At 27.2% G+C, this 17,616-nt stretch overlaps 1 protein-coding gene across 1 annotated transcript; it reads right to left on the minus strand.

Moving 5' to 3' along the window:
* Positions 1 to 5,939: 5,939 nt before the first annotated feature.
* Positions 5,940 to 7,649, minus strand: LOC124932385. Its single transcript, XM_047473002.1, has 3 exons — positions 6,995 to 7,649; positions 6,569 to 6,674; positions 5,940 to 6,273 (listed from the first exon to the last, which is right to left on the minus strand). Exons 1-2 carry the CDS (start codon positions 7,508 to 7,510, stop codon positions 6,576 to 6,578), a joined length of 615 nt encoding a protein of 204 aa, XP_047328958.1. The 5' UTR covers positions 7,511 to 7,649; the 3' UTR covers positions 5,940 to 6,273; positions 6,569 to 6,575.
* Positions 7,650 to 17,616: the final 9,967 nt, after the last annotated feature.

Consider the following 17,616-nt stretch of genomic DNA (forward strand, 5'->3'; position numbering starts at 1 on the left):
GGTAATAGATTTTGTATATATGAAAACATATAATATGTAGTTCACAGTTATAATTGTAATTTTTTAGTTCATGTGGTAAAAAAGAATAATATGTTTGATAAGACTATTTGTTCTTGGTACAATTTCATTTATGTAGAGCTCTTTTAATAATTGATAGAAGTGAAGTTCTACTTCTTTATACTGTTAAGATAAAAACAAGATCTAAAGAGGCATTTCAAGAATCAAATTTATGTAAGTGAACCCCATATTTGAAGTAATGTTCTTATAAAAACTATTCAAAAAAGGTGTGATTTTTTCAGATTTCGATTATACTCCATCATGAATGTCTTAAATATGGAATCGAATCCAAGCCATCACGGACTTGAACCAAATGATCAAAAGTTCAATTCAGATTGGATAGTTAGATAGCTCGGATCGGTTTGTATTCTTACCCAACCAAGGTCCATTCATCATAATTCATAAGATGTGTTACCAATATTTTGTTATAAAAATTGATTGAAAGTTTAAAATTTGGTTCTCTACAATAGTTGAAAGATTAAACAACACAAATAAGAAGAACCTCTCTATTCTATTCAACTAACAAACTAATAATGAACAACATCATTAGCATGAATATTCAACCATTCAAATAAAAATCTAATCACCCCATGAGGACTTCCCACAAATGAAGAATACACAGTATCATCAAGAACAAAACCAGCTTCTTTCATCTCATCAAACAATTCAAATGCCTCATCCGATCTTCCCACCTTCGACAAACCCGAAATCATCGCAGTATAACTCACCAAACTCATATCAACACCTTTGCACAATTAGAGACGGTTTGCTTTGAAGATAAACGAATTGGGACATTAGGGTTTGAAAGAACAAGGTGGGTTACTTGGGGATTGAGACTTGAAACAAGAGATTGTCTAATCTGGAGAGGTGTTGAAGGAATGGAATTTACAAGGATCTTGGAGATGAGATTCGCAATCTCTTCTGGGTTGTAAGTAAGGTTTGTGGGAAAGAGATTCTTTACAGTTCGGAAGAATTTTTTAGTCGTCATTTTTGACAAATGAAGAATTCGTTCCAGTTACAGGATTAAAGATACATGATTCAAAAGAACATGAATCCAGGGGGAGTAAATTGGATTGATTCACTTCTCTAATGGCGATTACTTTCACTGTCATAGAGTTTCAGATTCATAGAAAGTACTTTTTAGCCTCTCTACTTTCTTGACGAAACGCTAAGCACTTAGCGAAACGCTAAGCACTTAGCGAAACTTCCCTGAAACAGAAATATGAACCAGAAATATGATCAATATGATATGAACGAACCAAATAATAAATATGAAACAATATAAACCAAATAAGAACAGAAGGGTTTGAGAATATCATGGAAACATCCTTAGAATCGACACCTTAGAATCATCCTTCACCTGACCTGCATGCAAAATAGGTTTAGGGTTAGGGTTTGAAAGAAATGAAGATAGTGTAAATCGATTTAGATTTAGGGTTTGAAAGAAATGAAGATCGTGCAAATCGATTTAGGTTAGACCGCCGCCCCGCCGCCTCTGCCTCCGTCGCCGCCGCCGTGAAAGAGAGAACAAGAGAAGAGAGAGAAAGAAAATGAAAAAAATGAAAAAATTAGAGTATTTATACTAAACCTAATTCACTTAGCGAAACGCTAAGTCCCTTAGCGTTTCGCTACAAGGGTAATTTTGTCAAAAAAAAATAAAAATACCACGAACGCAATTTAATTAGTAAATCACCACCAGATTAAATAACCTCATCTTTGAGGTTATTTAATCAAATTTCCCCTATCAGTAGGGTCATCTGCTCAAATTTCCTAATAAATAGAGATCAATTACCCAACTTTTTTTTCTTTTTAAATTTATTATAATTTTTTTTAATTCAACCGTTTTGATGTCTAATAATTAGTAACATCGTTTATACTATATTTTTTATAAAAAAAATAGCTATGATAAAATTATATAAAAGATATGATATATATTGGTAATTATATATTTAATTTTTTTCTATTAGTAATCAGGAGTATAATCTAGATAAAAGACACAAATATTATTTTCACTTCATTATAATCAACTACATGTCAAATTGGAAAAAAAAATGTCCTAAAAGAGACAATTTAGATCGAAAACGCCGGGATAGAATATAATAATAATCCTTACTCGTAAATAAAATTGAGAACGGGATTTTCGGTTATGTAACACAGCTATTAGTAATTTATTTTACAAAAAAAAACTTTAGTTTTGTGATAGAAATCAAATTTTTTTTTTGATAAATATACACCTCTTTACTACTGAGCAAGTTGTAGTCACATAGAAACATGTTTTAAGCCAAAGAAGAACAAGAAAGAGGAATTTTGAAGCTCGACGCTTCAATATGGACAAAGCTAAAGTGATTATTATTTAATTAGTAAGCCGTGCAGATATTTCATCTTGTAAGCCGTCAACTACGCTGGTTGATACCACACCGAAACTTGGAGTTTCAATCTCTTCTCATGTGTCAAATTCTTCTTTGTATCGCAGCCTAGCTGGTTCTCTACAATATTTGACATTTTCTCCTCCTGATATCACATATGTGGTGCAACAAGTTTGTCTATTAATGCATGATCCCCAGGAGGTACACATGGAGTCTCTAAAGAGAATTATTAAGTATATTCAAGGAACTCTTGATTTTGGCATTCATTTGTCTTCATCCTCTATTACATCCCTTTTGACTTACACTGATGCTGACTAGGGTGGGTGCCCCGGATATACGTCGTTCGACATCTGGCTAATGTGTCTTCTTAGGAGATAATCTAATCTCTTAATCGGCTAAGCGCCAAACCACTTTGTCTCGTTCTAGTGCCGATGCTGAGTACCGGGTGGTTGTGAATGTGGTTTCAAAAACTTGTTGGCTATGGAATTTATTCCTAGAACTTCAATGTCTGGTTCTCACCGCTACTCTCATTTACTGTGACAATATTAGTACAATCTACCTCTTTAGTAATCTCGTTCAGCACCAACGGACCAAGCACATTGAGATTGACATCCACTTTGTTCGTGAGAAGGTCTCTCGCAATCAGGTTCAAGTTCTTCATGTCCCATCTCGTTTTCAACTTGCGGATATATTCACAAAGGGACTTTCGAGAATTCTATTTGAAGGATTTTGATCCAATCTTAGCATACATCGCCCACCTGCTTGCTTCGATTGCGGGGTGTAATAAATGTAATCAATTTAATATATTGGAAATTCATAAATCTGTGGATCTCAATATAATAAATATAATCAATTTAATATATTGAGATCCCTAAATTAGTGGATCTTAATATGATAATCTTGTATATATATCTTACATCCTTAAAATGATAAGGACAACATATTGTATTCATTTATTCAGCTTCTCATTTTAAACTTAGTCATACTGGTTGTCCTTCTACTGATTATAAGAAGTTTTTTATGAAGAAAATTTCATATTCTTCAGCAGTTGGTAGTCTTATGTACGCTATGATTTGTATTAGACCTGATATAGCGCACGTTGTTGGTTTGGTGAGTAGATATTTATCAAATCTGAGAAGAAATCACCGAGAAACCATGAAGTTGATTATGAGATATCTCTTGGGAATGATGAATCTTCAACTAACTTTGGGATGTGATAAGCCTATGTTAATTGAATATACTGATTCGGATATGACCGAAAACTTGGATAATTGAAAATCTACTTCAGGATATATGGTGACTTTTGTCGGGAAAGCTGTGTCTTGACAATCTAAATTCCAAAAGTGTGTTGCTCTTTCTACTACCGAAGTCGAGCTTATAGTTGCAGTTGAGGCAACAAAAGAGTTATTGTGGTTGAAAAAATTCACAATGAAACTTGAGTTGAAACAAGAAAGGTACGTCTTATTTTGTGATAATCAAAGTGTAATTCATTTTGCCAAGAATTTTTCATTTCATTCAAAGTCGAAACACATTGAAGTTCGCTATCACTAGACTCATGATGCTTTGGATGAGAAGATGTTAAACTCGAAAAGATTCATACAAATGATAATGGATCAGATATGATGACAAATGTATTGTCACGAAACAAGTTTGAGTTTTGTTGCTCGGTTGCCGGGTTGACATTAACCTCTAACTAATTGGTCGGGGGAGTATGTTGGGTTTTGTTCTCTTAGTTAGAGAGACCCAACTTGGTGTGGGCTTTATTTAAGCTCGCGGTATATAATGTGAAGTGACATTGTTTTTCATATAGGTTAACTGAGTTTTGAGAACAACAAGAGAGATATTAGAGAAAAAATAGATTCAAAGTTTTGAGGTAGCTGCGAAAGAAGATTTTCGTTTGCTGGAGTTTGCACCGTTTGATCAACTTCAAACGTTGACAGCTTGTTAGTTATTTATGGGGTTATATTCTGAACGGTGGAGATATATTTTCTAGGGCTTTTAAGTCAGTCTAATAGAAACCCAAATTATAAAGTTAATAAGGTTGGTTGATCTTACTCTTTCTGTTCTTTGTTGTTATTTGTCAAAATTATTGTGTGATCTTGATGCAATTGATTAGTGACTCTAGTTTGGTTATAACTAGAGTGAACTACTATTTGTAATCTTGTTGATGATAGTGACATATTTAGGTCTGATTTTTTTTACTCTCGATTTGAAAAGAGATTTTTCTTTACTAAAATTGTCATGCATTGTCATTTCAATTTCTTTTTGTTTGCTTATCTCTTATACCTAATTAATTGGAAAAATGTTATGTTTTGAAAAGTGCATTTCTCATCAAATTCATCTTATAATTAAATTTTGATTTTTGTGAATAAATTAAATTTATTCTCAACACATTCATTTTCATTTTTTCATTTTTAAGTGGACAGACTGACTAGTAGGTAAAGAATGTGAGAAAAGTCAGTCTATAAAGTCCTCTCAAAAAAAATATTCTTTGTTTGTTAGTATGAAATGATTCAAGTTACTTCTCAAGTTCAAAAGTGTAATGCCTTCTATGCCATCAATTTTTTTTTTCATTTGCTCTTATATGTTCATTCAATCAGAATTGAATTTATTCAACTCATTTTATTTTCATAGTTTTAATAACAATTTATCCATTTAAATAGATTTTTTATCTGTATGACTCCACTAACATAATTTTAACTTGCTTAACCTATGTTTGATTTGATTAACACATATTTGACTATTTTTCTTTTACACATTTAACATTTAATATTTAATTAAACAGAAGTTAAGAAGTTAACCTGTTTAATGTGTTTTGAATTATTTAGTACGTTTTTTTTTTAACTCTTTAACATAATTTTTTTTTTTTAACTCTTTAACGTAGTTTGACTCGTTTAATATATTTTTAATTAAACTAGCACGTTTTATTATATAAAAAATAAATTATAAATAAAATATTGAAATAAATCAATAAGTTGTAAATATAAAAGTCTAAAAATATTATATTTATATGTTTTAATTATAATCATATTAGTATAAATAAAATTATATTATTTTTAAGTTTTTAAAAAATTTATTATAATTTAACTAATGTTTATTTTAATGTAATGTGATTAATATTATTTTATAAATTATAAAATAATTTAAAATAAGTTAAAAGTATAAAATGAATCAAAATAATTTTACTTAAAAATATTTATCTTGACCACAACAACAAAAAAATGAAAAAATGAAAAGAAAACTTAAATATACATTCTACATTATTTGAAAATTTAAAAAAATTATTTGAATAATTACTCAACTCCAAACAAACTCACCTAAAAATATCTTAACTAGTTTAATTGGAGTTTGAATTGAGATGGTAAACCCATAATATACTCATTCTTAAATTTGTGTTTTTGTGACAATCTAAATTCTTGAAAGTTGTCTAGATTAAGTATTAGAAAACTCTCAAATTATGAATTTATGATAGTTGCTTCAAATTCAATACTAAAAAAATAGATAGTAGATATTAGATAACATATAAAATGACACACTCAACTTGTTCAAAAAGCATGTAATCAATGTCATATTACAAAAGTTAAATATAACAATTAACAATAAAATAAAAACAGATACAAAGTTAAATATCAATCTGCACAATCAAATAACACTAAAGTTTGGAGCTTGATATTTGAGTGAGTGACCAATAGCAACACAACACAATCACACAATTTGCTTTGTCATTTTTAAATGACACCTTTTTTTTAATAATTGAAAATGAACCACCATTCTTCAACCACCATATTATTTATTATCATGCTTTAAAGACAACAAACCAACTCCATCAATCTGCTACTGCATGTAATACCTGTCCCCACATTTTCAAAATCAAATAAATAGCTATACAAAATTACAACAACAACAACAAATATGGTTTAGGTGACAATTTGAAATTCATTTATTTTTATTTTACTTTTTCTTCAAAATAATATAAAATAATGGAAGAAAACTATCAAGTATGGGAGATATTTATACCAATTTTATAAAGTTTTGAGTAATTTTATACATTATTTTTTTGAAATTCAACACTTTATATATCGTTTTTATCCCACACCATTATAACTATCTTTAATACTAAAAAGAAAAGAATTGAAATATCTTACATGCAAATTATTGATTGGAACGTCGTCTTAGAACATCAAACAAACCGCAACAATCCTTCCACGAACTATGGTGCACAATTTGGTTACTCGTTACAACTTCACTCAGCTGCACAAAATGAGTTCACCTCATAACACATTTTTTTTTCGACGCGATACTAATCATGATTTTACTTTATTTTATAACGATATTATAAAAATATAATATGAATCTATAAGCTTTTCCTAAAAAGATGTTTTCTATTAAAATAAATAAGATTAAAATGGGACTGTTTATATTTGGTCAAATAATTTGAGACAAAAAAATTGAGTAAATTTAATAGTAATTTGCCTTGGGCATTAATTTTGTAATTTGACGTGTCTTCCACCGTTCGCAATCGCTCAACGCTGAGAAAACACTGTTTCATTAGCTACGATATGAAGAAATACCTGATGATCTTCGCCGGCGTTCTCAGTCCCGCCGGAATATTCAACAGATTCAACGATATTCTCGTATTCACAATCACCGACGACGTCGCGGTCCGACGAAATCGGCAATTCAGCTTCAGTTGATTTCTCTTCTACTTCTACCAATTCTTCTTTAACTGATAACACCTCAATTTCTTCTTCTTCCTCCTCCTCCTTCGCTAGCGGCGGCAGTATCGCCTCTGGTTCAACTTCCGAAGAAGTAACCGCCGAGTAATCGCGATCTGGTAGAGGTACTAGAGCTACATCTAAACTCTGTTCTTCATTGTTCACCTCTGAAACATACTCGTCAGGCTCATCGATTACTGTATCGGTCGATTCGAGTAAGGATTTGATTTCTTCCACCACTACTTCTTCGATGACAATCTCTAGATCCTCCTCTTCCTTGACCGTTTCTGAGATTAGGCCGTTGATTTCCTTAGGCGGAGTGACGTGAACATCATCATTATCGACGGTTATAGGTTGATCTTCTGCGTCCATTTTGTGTGGTTTCAGATCTGTGATCCTGTTTCATAAAGCATTTGATGATTTTCAACAATCATCTTCACAAAAGGAGAGAGAGAGAAAGGGGCCATCTACTACGTACTATCCTAATTCCTACCATTCAACGTTCAAACTGCTCAGTCAATTACTACCTCATTCTCTTTTTTGAAAATCAACATTTCAAATAAATTTAAGTTAATTTTACATGTTTTTATTTCAAATGTATCAAAAGTTAAGTATGCCTAGACTTGCAAATCAAAATCAAAATGGTATGTTTTTACATTGTGAAAATTCAACTATTGTTAAAATAAAAAATTAACCAATAAATAATTGACAAAAACAGACCAAATATTTCAAATTAATCACACTAAAAAGTTCAAATTAAAATATAAAAAAGAGTGAAGTAATATTAAGTTAAAAAAAATATCATTTTCTATTAAACAAAATAAAATAAATGAAACTGTTCTTATAAGAGTTATTTTTCATTTAGGTAATAGATAGTTATATATAAAGGAGTTATTGTTATGCCTTATTCATCGATGGTTGGAATGTTTGGATTGTGAACTCAATTAGATTGAGTCAATGAATCCCTATCCCAGTTATTTTCACAATATCCCAGTTATTTTCTTGTGAACTATTTGACTCGAAAGGAACCGTATGACGTTTAGTGATCGGGGTCGACCAATGCGTTTACTCCACGATACTATTATATGACGATTATGGAGATCTCTTCTGGAAAACCGGTGGAAGCGGTTGGTGAATTTGATCTTCTTAAGACTTTCGAACTCGTTAATGTTAGAGTTTATGTTTTGTTTTGTTCGTTGATAATCATATTTTATCTATGTTTCATTGTTCCGATCAAATGATTAATCTCGTTGTGTTTTGGGTGTGTTTGGTGATTAAGTAAATACTAGTGTTTTCTATTGTTTTTGTCGTTATACTTAAACGACTATTATTTATATCAAATTGCATGGAATCTTATCAAATATATATATATATATATATATATATATATAAATTATTAGAAAATAATAATAATATTTACAAAATTAAAATAAATAATAAAAAAAAAAGCTCACTTAGACGTATGTACTTGTACACTATCTCACTTAGACGTATGTACTAATAAGAAACTATGGTTACTAAAAGAGGCTAAATGAGCCTATTTTTGATAGTAAGTATGTTTAAATGATCTTTTGTTAGTACATACGTCTAAATGAGTTAGTTGTACAAGTACACACGTCTAAGTCTAAGTGAGCTTTTTTCCTAGATAATAATAAAGAATTTAGATTGTATAAACAATTTATAAAATACAATTTTATTTTCTATTAAAATAAACAAGCTAAACAAATCAATATCATTTATGAAAAGAGATTGGTCATGGCAAACAATAACTTACATTTGTTTAGTTTGTCGAGTCGAGAGTTATGATTAATTTGAATATATATGTAAGAGTAAATGGGTCGGTCTGGGTGTACAAACTCATCGGTCCTAGGTTAGCTCTGGGCTAAGTCCCTCGGTCCCGGGCTTAAGAATTTTCGGTCATAAGTTTAAACATCTCGGTCCTAGGTCCTAAAATTCTCAGTCCTTGATTGGAACTCTAGGTCATAGGTTGGACCTCTCGGTCCTATTGAAATTATTGGTCCTTTGTTTGAATTTCTCGTTCATAGCTCAAGAACATCGACCAGACCTCTATGTCATGTTAAAATTCTTAGTCTTAGGTTTGAATTTCTCGGTCCTAAGTCTTGGTCCGGATCGATGATTGTCGGTCGGACCTCTCGGTCCTAGGTCGGATCTTTCGGTCCTCAAGAACACCAAAGTGCATTTTTTTTAATTTTTGTTTTTAGCTTGGATTCTTTGATCAAAGGGCTTGGGTAGCTTCAAAAAGCTCTCAGGAACATACTGATTATCATCTCAAGGCATCAATCAACTTGGATAATGATCAAATCGTTCAAAATAGTTTGTGCTCAAAAATTTAATTTTTGATTTTAAAGTTGTTTTGAGGAGAAATGAGACATTCAATAACTTTCTTATATCTCATATACTTGATTGGTACCAAAAAAAGAACACTTGCGATTTGTTTTGACCAAATCAAGAACTCAAAAATTTCAATTATTTCGAAAATTTTGATTTTGATCAAACATGATCGGGATGGATCAAACATGATCCAAACAATTGCTCAACATTATTACAATAATATTATGAAGCTTTTTAGGTTGCGATTCAAGAGAATTAGTCCAAGAACAACAAATACGTTTTTTTAAAATTAAAATTTGGGTTTTTCTGTTTTAAGTCGATTGATTGTTTCTAACATATCCAGAAAGTTCATAACTAATCTTAGGATCGATTTTCAACCATAAAACATCATAAACAACAAGCATACAAGCTTATACAATTTGAAATATAAAAATTTCAAATTCAAACTGTAAATATGAATTAGAGGATGGTTGGAACCTTACCAAGGATTGGAGAACACTCTTTGATCCTTAGGGAAGCTTAGATCCAAGCTTTAGAGCATTATATAAAATTTTCAAAAAATTAGAAGTTTTTAGCTTCAATGACGGATTTTCGAAAACTTTTGATTCAGGACTTGAGATGTTATCTCTTGCCTTCGGAATGACTTAGGGGATGTATTTATAGCATCCCTGAGTCGGTGAGGCTTCAAGTGGACTGCAATCAACCAAAAGTCATTAGTGGTGTTTTGGCTGTTCTTGAGCCAACTTCGCGAAATACGGATGGATCATCCCTATTGATGTAGGAGAAATGATCACAGTGCTAGGGTGATCATTTCAGCCTTTAAATCAGCCAAAATGGTTGACTGTATGTTGTATTTCATCTTTGAGAAATCAAAGACAGAACCTCATCCTTATTCCTCCAGCGATCGTGATGAAGAAGATGGTGGCGCATGAAACAATGTCATTTCATGCACGTTTGGGTGTTCCTTCCAGCGCCGTTGCATTTTGATGGACGATGTTAATGTCAAATTAGTTAATCGGGTGTGGTTCCCTTTGTTGCAGCGGGCTACGCGGGCGCGCCTAAAGCGTTGGATGGAGATCCGATGCTCATCCAACGGACGCAGTTTCAGTTGTAGCCATCTCATAGGATTTCGGCTATACCCGATTATGAATTTTATTTTTTATTTAAAACATTAAGGGATTGTTTGAATTTGATTTTTCATTCACCCTTTTGGCTTTAATTTTGATCTTTTTAAATATACAAAATATTAAAATAAATATGACAAATATTTTACCCATTTTTTATTTTATTTTTTATATTTTTAGGATCAAATAAATAATTTTGGAGGATGAAATGAGTACCTCATTTCACCCTAAATTATTTATTTTAATTCCTTGATTTTTTCTAAAATTATTTTAAGGTAAATGAGTACAACATTTACCCCCAAATAATTTTATTTTTTTATTTTGACCATTTTTCTTAATTAATTATGCTTTAATTATCACAATAATTAATCTAATTAATTAGTTTAATCGGGTTTTGACAATGGGATTAATTATTTTGATTTATTTTTTAATAAATAAAATCAAAATAATTATTTTAATTTTATAAATTGGTGTGTAGATTTTTTGTGTTTACAATATGTGAGAGTAAATGAATACTTGGGTCGGATCGTGGGTTGACCCGCCCATAAACTTGAAACAATTAAAAATAAATAAATAAATGCTATATGTATGTTTCAATTTTGCAACATAAGAAAACAAGTACAACTCTTTAATCAAGTGTGATTGGATCACCCATAACTATGAAATTTGAGTTTAGACTTCTACCTCCAAAATTACATATTTGGAAGAGATTGACTCCTCTTACTCAAACAATTAAGTTGTTTTTTTTTTATCATAGAAAAAATCCAAAAAAAATAAGAAAAAATAAATATTCTAACAAAATGCACTATTTAATTTTTGTGTTTACTTTGAATATATATAAGTCAATTTATTCTAAAGGATTATGTAGAATCACGTCAATTAAGTTTGGTTTAGAATATCAACTCATATTTTAGGAAACATCTAAAAGATGACCGCACCTTGCAAAATTAAGTTATATATGATAATTGTAGTTGATAGTCAAGGACGTGTAATTAATATTTGGGCTGATATCATTAACCGTGCTAACCTTGGTATGGAAGTTATGCATGAACGTAATGCTCATAATTTCCCTCTAGACCTAGCTGCAATTGAAGCTCCATCTACAAATGCATAAGATTTGTATTGTAGTATATATGAGTTTTTGCAAGTAAGGGAGCCATATTCGAAGTGACTTTCATTAAATGATAAATGGTTTTCCACATTAAAAGGATTCTCCTAAAATTAGGAATATTTCTTTTTTAAGGCGAAGTGATTTTAATTTTAAAAGAATATACAAATACTTTATATAAAAAATACTTTATCATTTTAATAAATAATTTTGTTGAATGCTAGTCATTCATCTCATTAAAACCAAAATTGGAGCAATCTAACAACTCTTCTTGACTAATATTGCAACTTTTTAAACCTTAATATTGCTCAAATGTTTATGATAAATCTATATTATTCTCACATTCTCATATCCTACTAAAATTAAGAACATCCATATTAATCATTACAAAAAAGGTGATCAAGAACTTACAAACTATTCATTTATTTGTCCTATCTTTTTATTCTTCTTAACATGTAGGATTATTAACATTTCTCTTAAATAGGGATGGCAATTTGAAACCGCCCAGTAAAAATCGAACCGAATTATCCCGTTTGAGATGGTTTTTCTTCGAAATTGGACGGGAATAGGGCGAGGATGGTATTTGTGTCCCCCGCCTCAATCTCACCCCGTTTCTGCCCCGAACACTATAAATATATTAAATTACCAATATATTTATTTTCAATATATTTTATAAGAGTTTTAAGTTTATTTCTTTATAAAAATATAAACTTTCAATATATTTCAATATATATTACATTAAAAAATTCGTTTATATAATTTTATTATTTTTTTAAAAATATTTTATTAACGTGCCCCGCGTGGAATTCCCGAAATCGAATAAAATCGAACGAGACGGGGATGATATTAAAAAAATCTCCGAAACAAAAACGATGCGAAAATAATAAATGCATTCCCCGCCCCATTATCATCCGTACTCTCAAATACTCTTCTATCACTCTCCCTCTTAAACAATACTTTTGAACTTAACATATTATTAAGTTTGCTCAATATTTATATCCATTTTATACATAAAATTAAATGACGGAATATTTTTACAACTTTGTCTATAATATAAAACTTATAATACCTACTATTTTTACAAAATGGAACAAGTTTTCTTATCAAAGAAAAGTTATTTTACAATGATGTGTTCTACATATAATTGTAATTGTAAGAGATCTGAACATATAGAATTGCTTGAGAAAAAACACAAATAATATTTTTTTAGCCAAAGAAGTTTGTTTAGAATTCTTAGTATATCACAAACTCATTAGAACTAGTATATTTAATTTAGATATTTTAATATTGATATATTTAAATGAAATATTTATTTTAAACATGATTATTGTAGACGCTTATTTTTTATTATTTTAAATTTCAAACCAATATTTATTTTACAAAATATTCTTAAAGTGGTTATTTTATGAAATTAAAATTAAAAACATAATTTAAAACTAACTCAATTAAAATTTTTAAACAATATAAATATATATAAAAATTAAAACAAATATTTTGTGCGGCAAAAACAATTAAATAAAAAAAGACCATCACTACTAACAAATTTTATTTGAAATGTATTGTAAACTGTAGAATCTAACTGCACTTTTTGTCACGTTTATTAAAAAATAATCATTTCTTATAAAAAAAATATAGATTATCATTTACTTAATTATAAATAAATAAACAAATTATACTCATAATTATCCATTTTTTTAATAGTATTGCTAAGTTAAACTAAAACTATTATTTAAACTTAATTATATTATTATAATACTTTATATATATATTTAAATCTATTAAAATATTTAATAAAAACATTATATTTATTTTTGGTCAATATCTATAAAATATAAAGACAATAAAGTTTTAATATATAATTTAAAAAATAATTTATCTAAAAAAAATTAATAATAAAAAATGATATATATGTTAAAAGTTTGATTAAACTTAATTAATTTTAAAACTTCATATATTATATAATGAATTTATAAATTTCATATATTATATATGTTTTAATTAAAAATTAAAAATATATCTCTTATATATATATATATATATCAGTAAAAATAATTATAATAAAATTTTAATTTATTAATATTAATATATTAATATAAATTTTTTAAAATCTTAATTTAAAATTTTAATTACCAACACATAATATTTAATAAAACATGAGAATATAATTAAGTTAATAAAAAATATATTTACATTATTAAAATATTTGTATTTATTTAAAAATAATAATAATATAATAACATTTAGAATATAAAAACAATTAAGAAAATAATATATTATATAATTTAATAAAAAATATTAATTTTTTGAAAATTTATATTGTTTTAATATTTTAAAATATAAATAAATAAGATATATATTCTGAAAATATATAAAAATATTATTTTATATAAAACTATATATAATAAATGTTAATGTACAAATGAAAATTTACAGCTACTTGTATTCCTTTAACTTAATCTAGTTTAATTATTTTAATTTTATTTATTTAAAAATAAATTAAAATAATTATTTTAATTTTATAAATGAGTAATTAGATTTTATAACATAATAAAAAATTATTAAAATAATTATATTTATTTAAATAATTATTAATTAAAAACATTTAAAATAACAAAATTAAAATGAGTAAATGAATAAAATATTTTCAAATTACATAAATAAATTTGAATTAATATTTATCATCATTACAAAAATAAAATTAAAAAATTTTCAATACATTTATTATAAATAAATAAGATTATTATATTAGTATTTATAAATTACAAAATTTATAAATATTTTTATTAATATATATATAATGTGAAAGTCCCATCCTTCGGATTTTTACCTTTGATTAAGTAATTTTACTTAAGCTAATAAATACAATTTTATTTTTATTAAAATAATATATTTATTTTAAAATAATAATTAAAATATTTAAAATTTAGTAAATTAGAATTATATAATTAAAATTTGTTTAAAAAAAATTAATTTTTTATATAATTTATAAAAAACATTTATTTTCAAATATTAAAGAAATATATTTGTTAAAAAAAATAAAATATATGTTATAAAACCATATAAAAATATTGTGTAATAATATGTATTCTTTATAAATAATTTTAATTTTTTTAATATATTATATAAAACTCTAAAAAAATATTTATATTTAGTAAATTATTATTAATTGAAAATATTTAAAATTAAATTAAAATTGGTATAAATAAAATATTTAAAAGTTAAAGAAATTTTATTTAATATTTATCATTATTAATAAAAAAACATACAAAATTATGAGATATATTTATTAAAAATAGAAAAATAAGAAGTTAATATAATAATATTAATATATTAAAATTTTACTAGAATTGTTTTTATTAATATATATCAAATATATAATTATATATATTAAATTGTTATATGATAATTTATTTATTATAAACCGTATTAAATTATAATTTATTATTTTAAATTAATTAAAATCAAAATATAATAAAAACAAAAAAAATAAAGATAATAAGATTTTTTTTTAAATATAAAAAAAATTTAAAAAACTTTTGTTAACCAGTTTTTTGTAATGATATTTTAAACGTATATTATTAAAATCAATTTATATTAATAATAAATTTTATTAGTTTTTTATTAAATAATTATTAAAATAAAATTAATCTTAATATATTAATGTTATTTTTTTAAAATCTTAATTTCAAATTTTAATTAATACCAAATAATATTTAATAAAACAAAAAATATATTTAAGTTAATCAATGATTTAATTTATTAAAATATTTATATTTATTTAAAAATAATAATAATAATATTTAGAATTTAATATAATTTTATTTTTAAAAAAATTAAAAAAAGCAATATATTATATAATTTAATTAAAAATATTTATTTTCAATGAAAAATATATTGTTTTAAAATTGTAAAATATAAATACGTAAAATATATATTCTTAAAATATATAAAAATATTGTTTACAATTTATATATATATATATATATATATATATATATATATATATAAATATTTATAAAAAAATAATATTTTTTAATATAATAAATAAATAGTTAAAATATATATTTAATAAAAAATTATTAATTTAAAATATTTAAAATGATAAAATTAAATTTGGTAAATAAATAAAATATTTTTAAATTACATCAATTATTTCACGCAGATAAAATGTCAATTGAGATTTGGTGATGGGTTTGCCGAAGTGAGGGTAAATATAAGAGGTCTTTTTAACAAATTAGATATATTAGTGGTTAAAATATATGAATGACATGTTGATTGACCGAAGTGATCGATTGGGGGATTGATTGTTGATTTGTTGAAGTGGAGGTAAAAGAAGTCGTGATAAGAGTAAATATAATGAGATGCGAGGTAGAGATTTGTGGTTGATTTGTCGGGATAAGAAGCCTATAATAAAATGAGATATCGACGGTTAAAAATATATAAATGAGATGTTGATTGATCGGAGTATAAATGTGTATGTGGTCACGAGATTAGAGGTCGAAATTAGATTGGTGAGTGGTTTTTGCCAAGGGGATAAAGAGACATATGAAAAATTGTGAGTCACAAGATGAGAGGTCGATTGAAGAGATTGATGTTTGGTTTGACGATAGATAAGAGATGTGTGAAAGTGTGTGTAATCATGAGATGAGATATCGATTAAGATTTAGTGGTTGGTTTGCCGAAAGTGGGAAATAATTTAAAAGGTTGGTAACAAATAGATATTAGTGGTTAAAAATATATGAATGAGATGTTGATTGACCGAAATGTAAAAGTGTGTGAGGTCACGAGATTAGAAGTCGATTGTGATTGGTAAAGTATTTGTCGAGAGGACAAAGAGACATATAAAAAAGTGTGAGTCATAATATGAGAGGTGGATTGAGGGATTGGTGTTGGTTTGACGGGGATAAAAGGTGTGTGAAAGTGTGTGAGGTCACGAGATGAGATATCAATTGAGATTTGATGGTTGGTTTACCAAAGTGGGGGTAAAAAAAGAGGTTGCGCTAATATAAAAGAGGATGGTAATAAATGAGATATTAGTGGTTAAAATATAAGAATGAGATGTTGATTAATCGAATTGTAAAAGTGTGTAAGGTCACGAGATTAATGTTTGATTGAGATTTATGAGTGATTTTCCGAGTGGATAAAGAGAGATATGAAAAAGTGTGAGTCAAAAGATAAGAGGTCAATTGGTGGTAAAAGAGGTTGCGGTAAGGATAAAATCATGAGATGAGATGTGAGATTTGTGGGGATAAGAGACCGATAATAAAGGAGATATTAGTGGTTAAAAATAATATGAATGAAATTTTGATTGACAAAAATGTGAAAATGTGTGAGCTCGCGATACTAGAGGTCGACTAAAATTGATGGTTGGTTTGTCGAGTGTGATAAGAGGCATGTGAAAAATGTGAGGTCATGATCTGAGAGGTCGATTGAGAATGGTGGTTGATTTGACGGGAGATAATAGGTGTGTGAAAATGTGTGAGGTCACGATATGAGATGTGAATTGTGTGATTGGTGGTTGATTTGTCGAAGTAGTGGTAAAATAGGTCGTGGTGATGGATAAGAAGTCTGTAATAATGTAAAACACGTATAACATTACTTTAGATAAGAGAAAAATGTATGACACAACTTTAAATAAAATCTATGAATTGATTTATAGTAACTAACAAAAATAAACGGTGTTGACTTAATTCTTATTAAGAAGAAATCTACATGTCTTGTGTGTTTGGTAAGCCTGTGGTATTGGAATTGGAATTAGAGGGTCTAATTCAAATTCTTATGTTTGGTAGACCATTTAATATTAAGATTTGGAATCGGAATTAGAATTTTATTGAAATTCAATATAGTGTAATTTTATAGTTCTCAATTCCATTCTTTTTGTGTCGAAATTGTAA

This window comes from Impatiens glandulifera, chromosome 3, assembly GCF_907164915.1.
Source record: "Impatiens glandulifera chromosome 3, dImpGla2.1, whole genome shotgun sequence".
Taxonomy (NCBI): domain Eukaryota; kingdom Viridiplantae; phylum Streptophyta; class Magnoliopsida; order Ericales; family Balsaminaceae; genus Impatiens; species Impatiens glandulifera.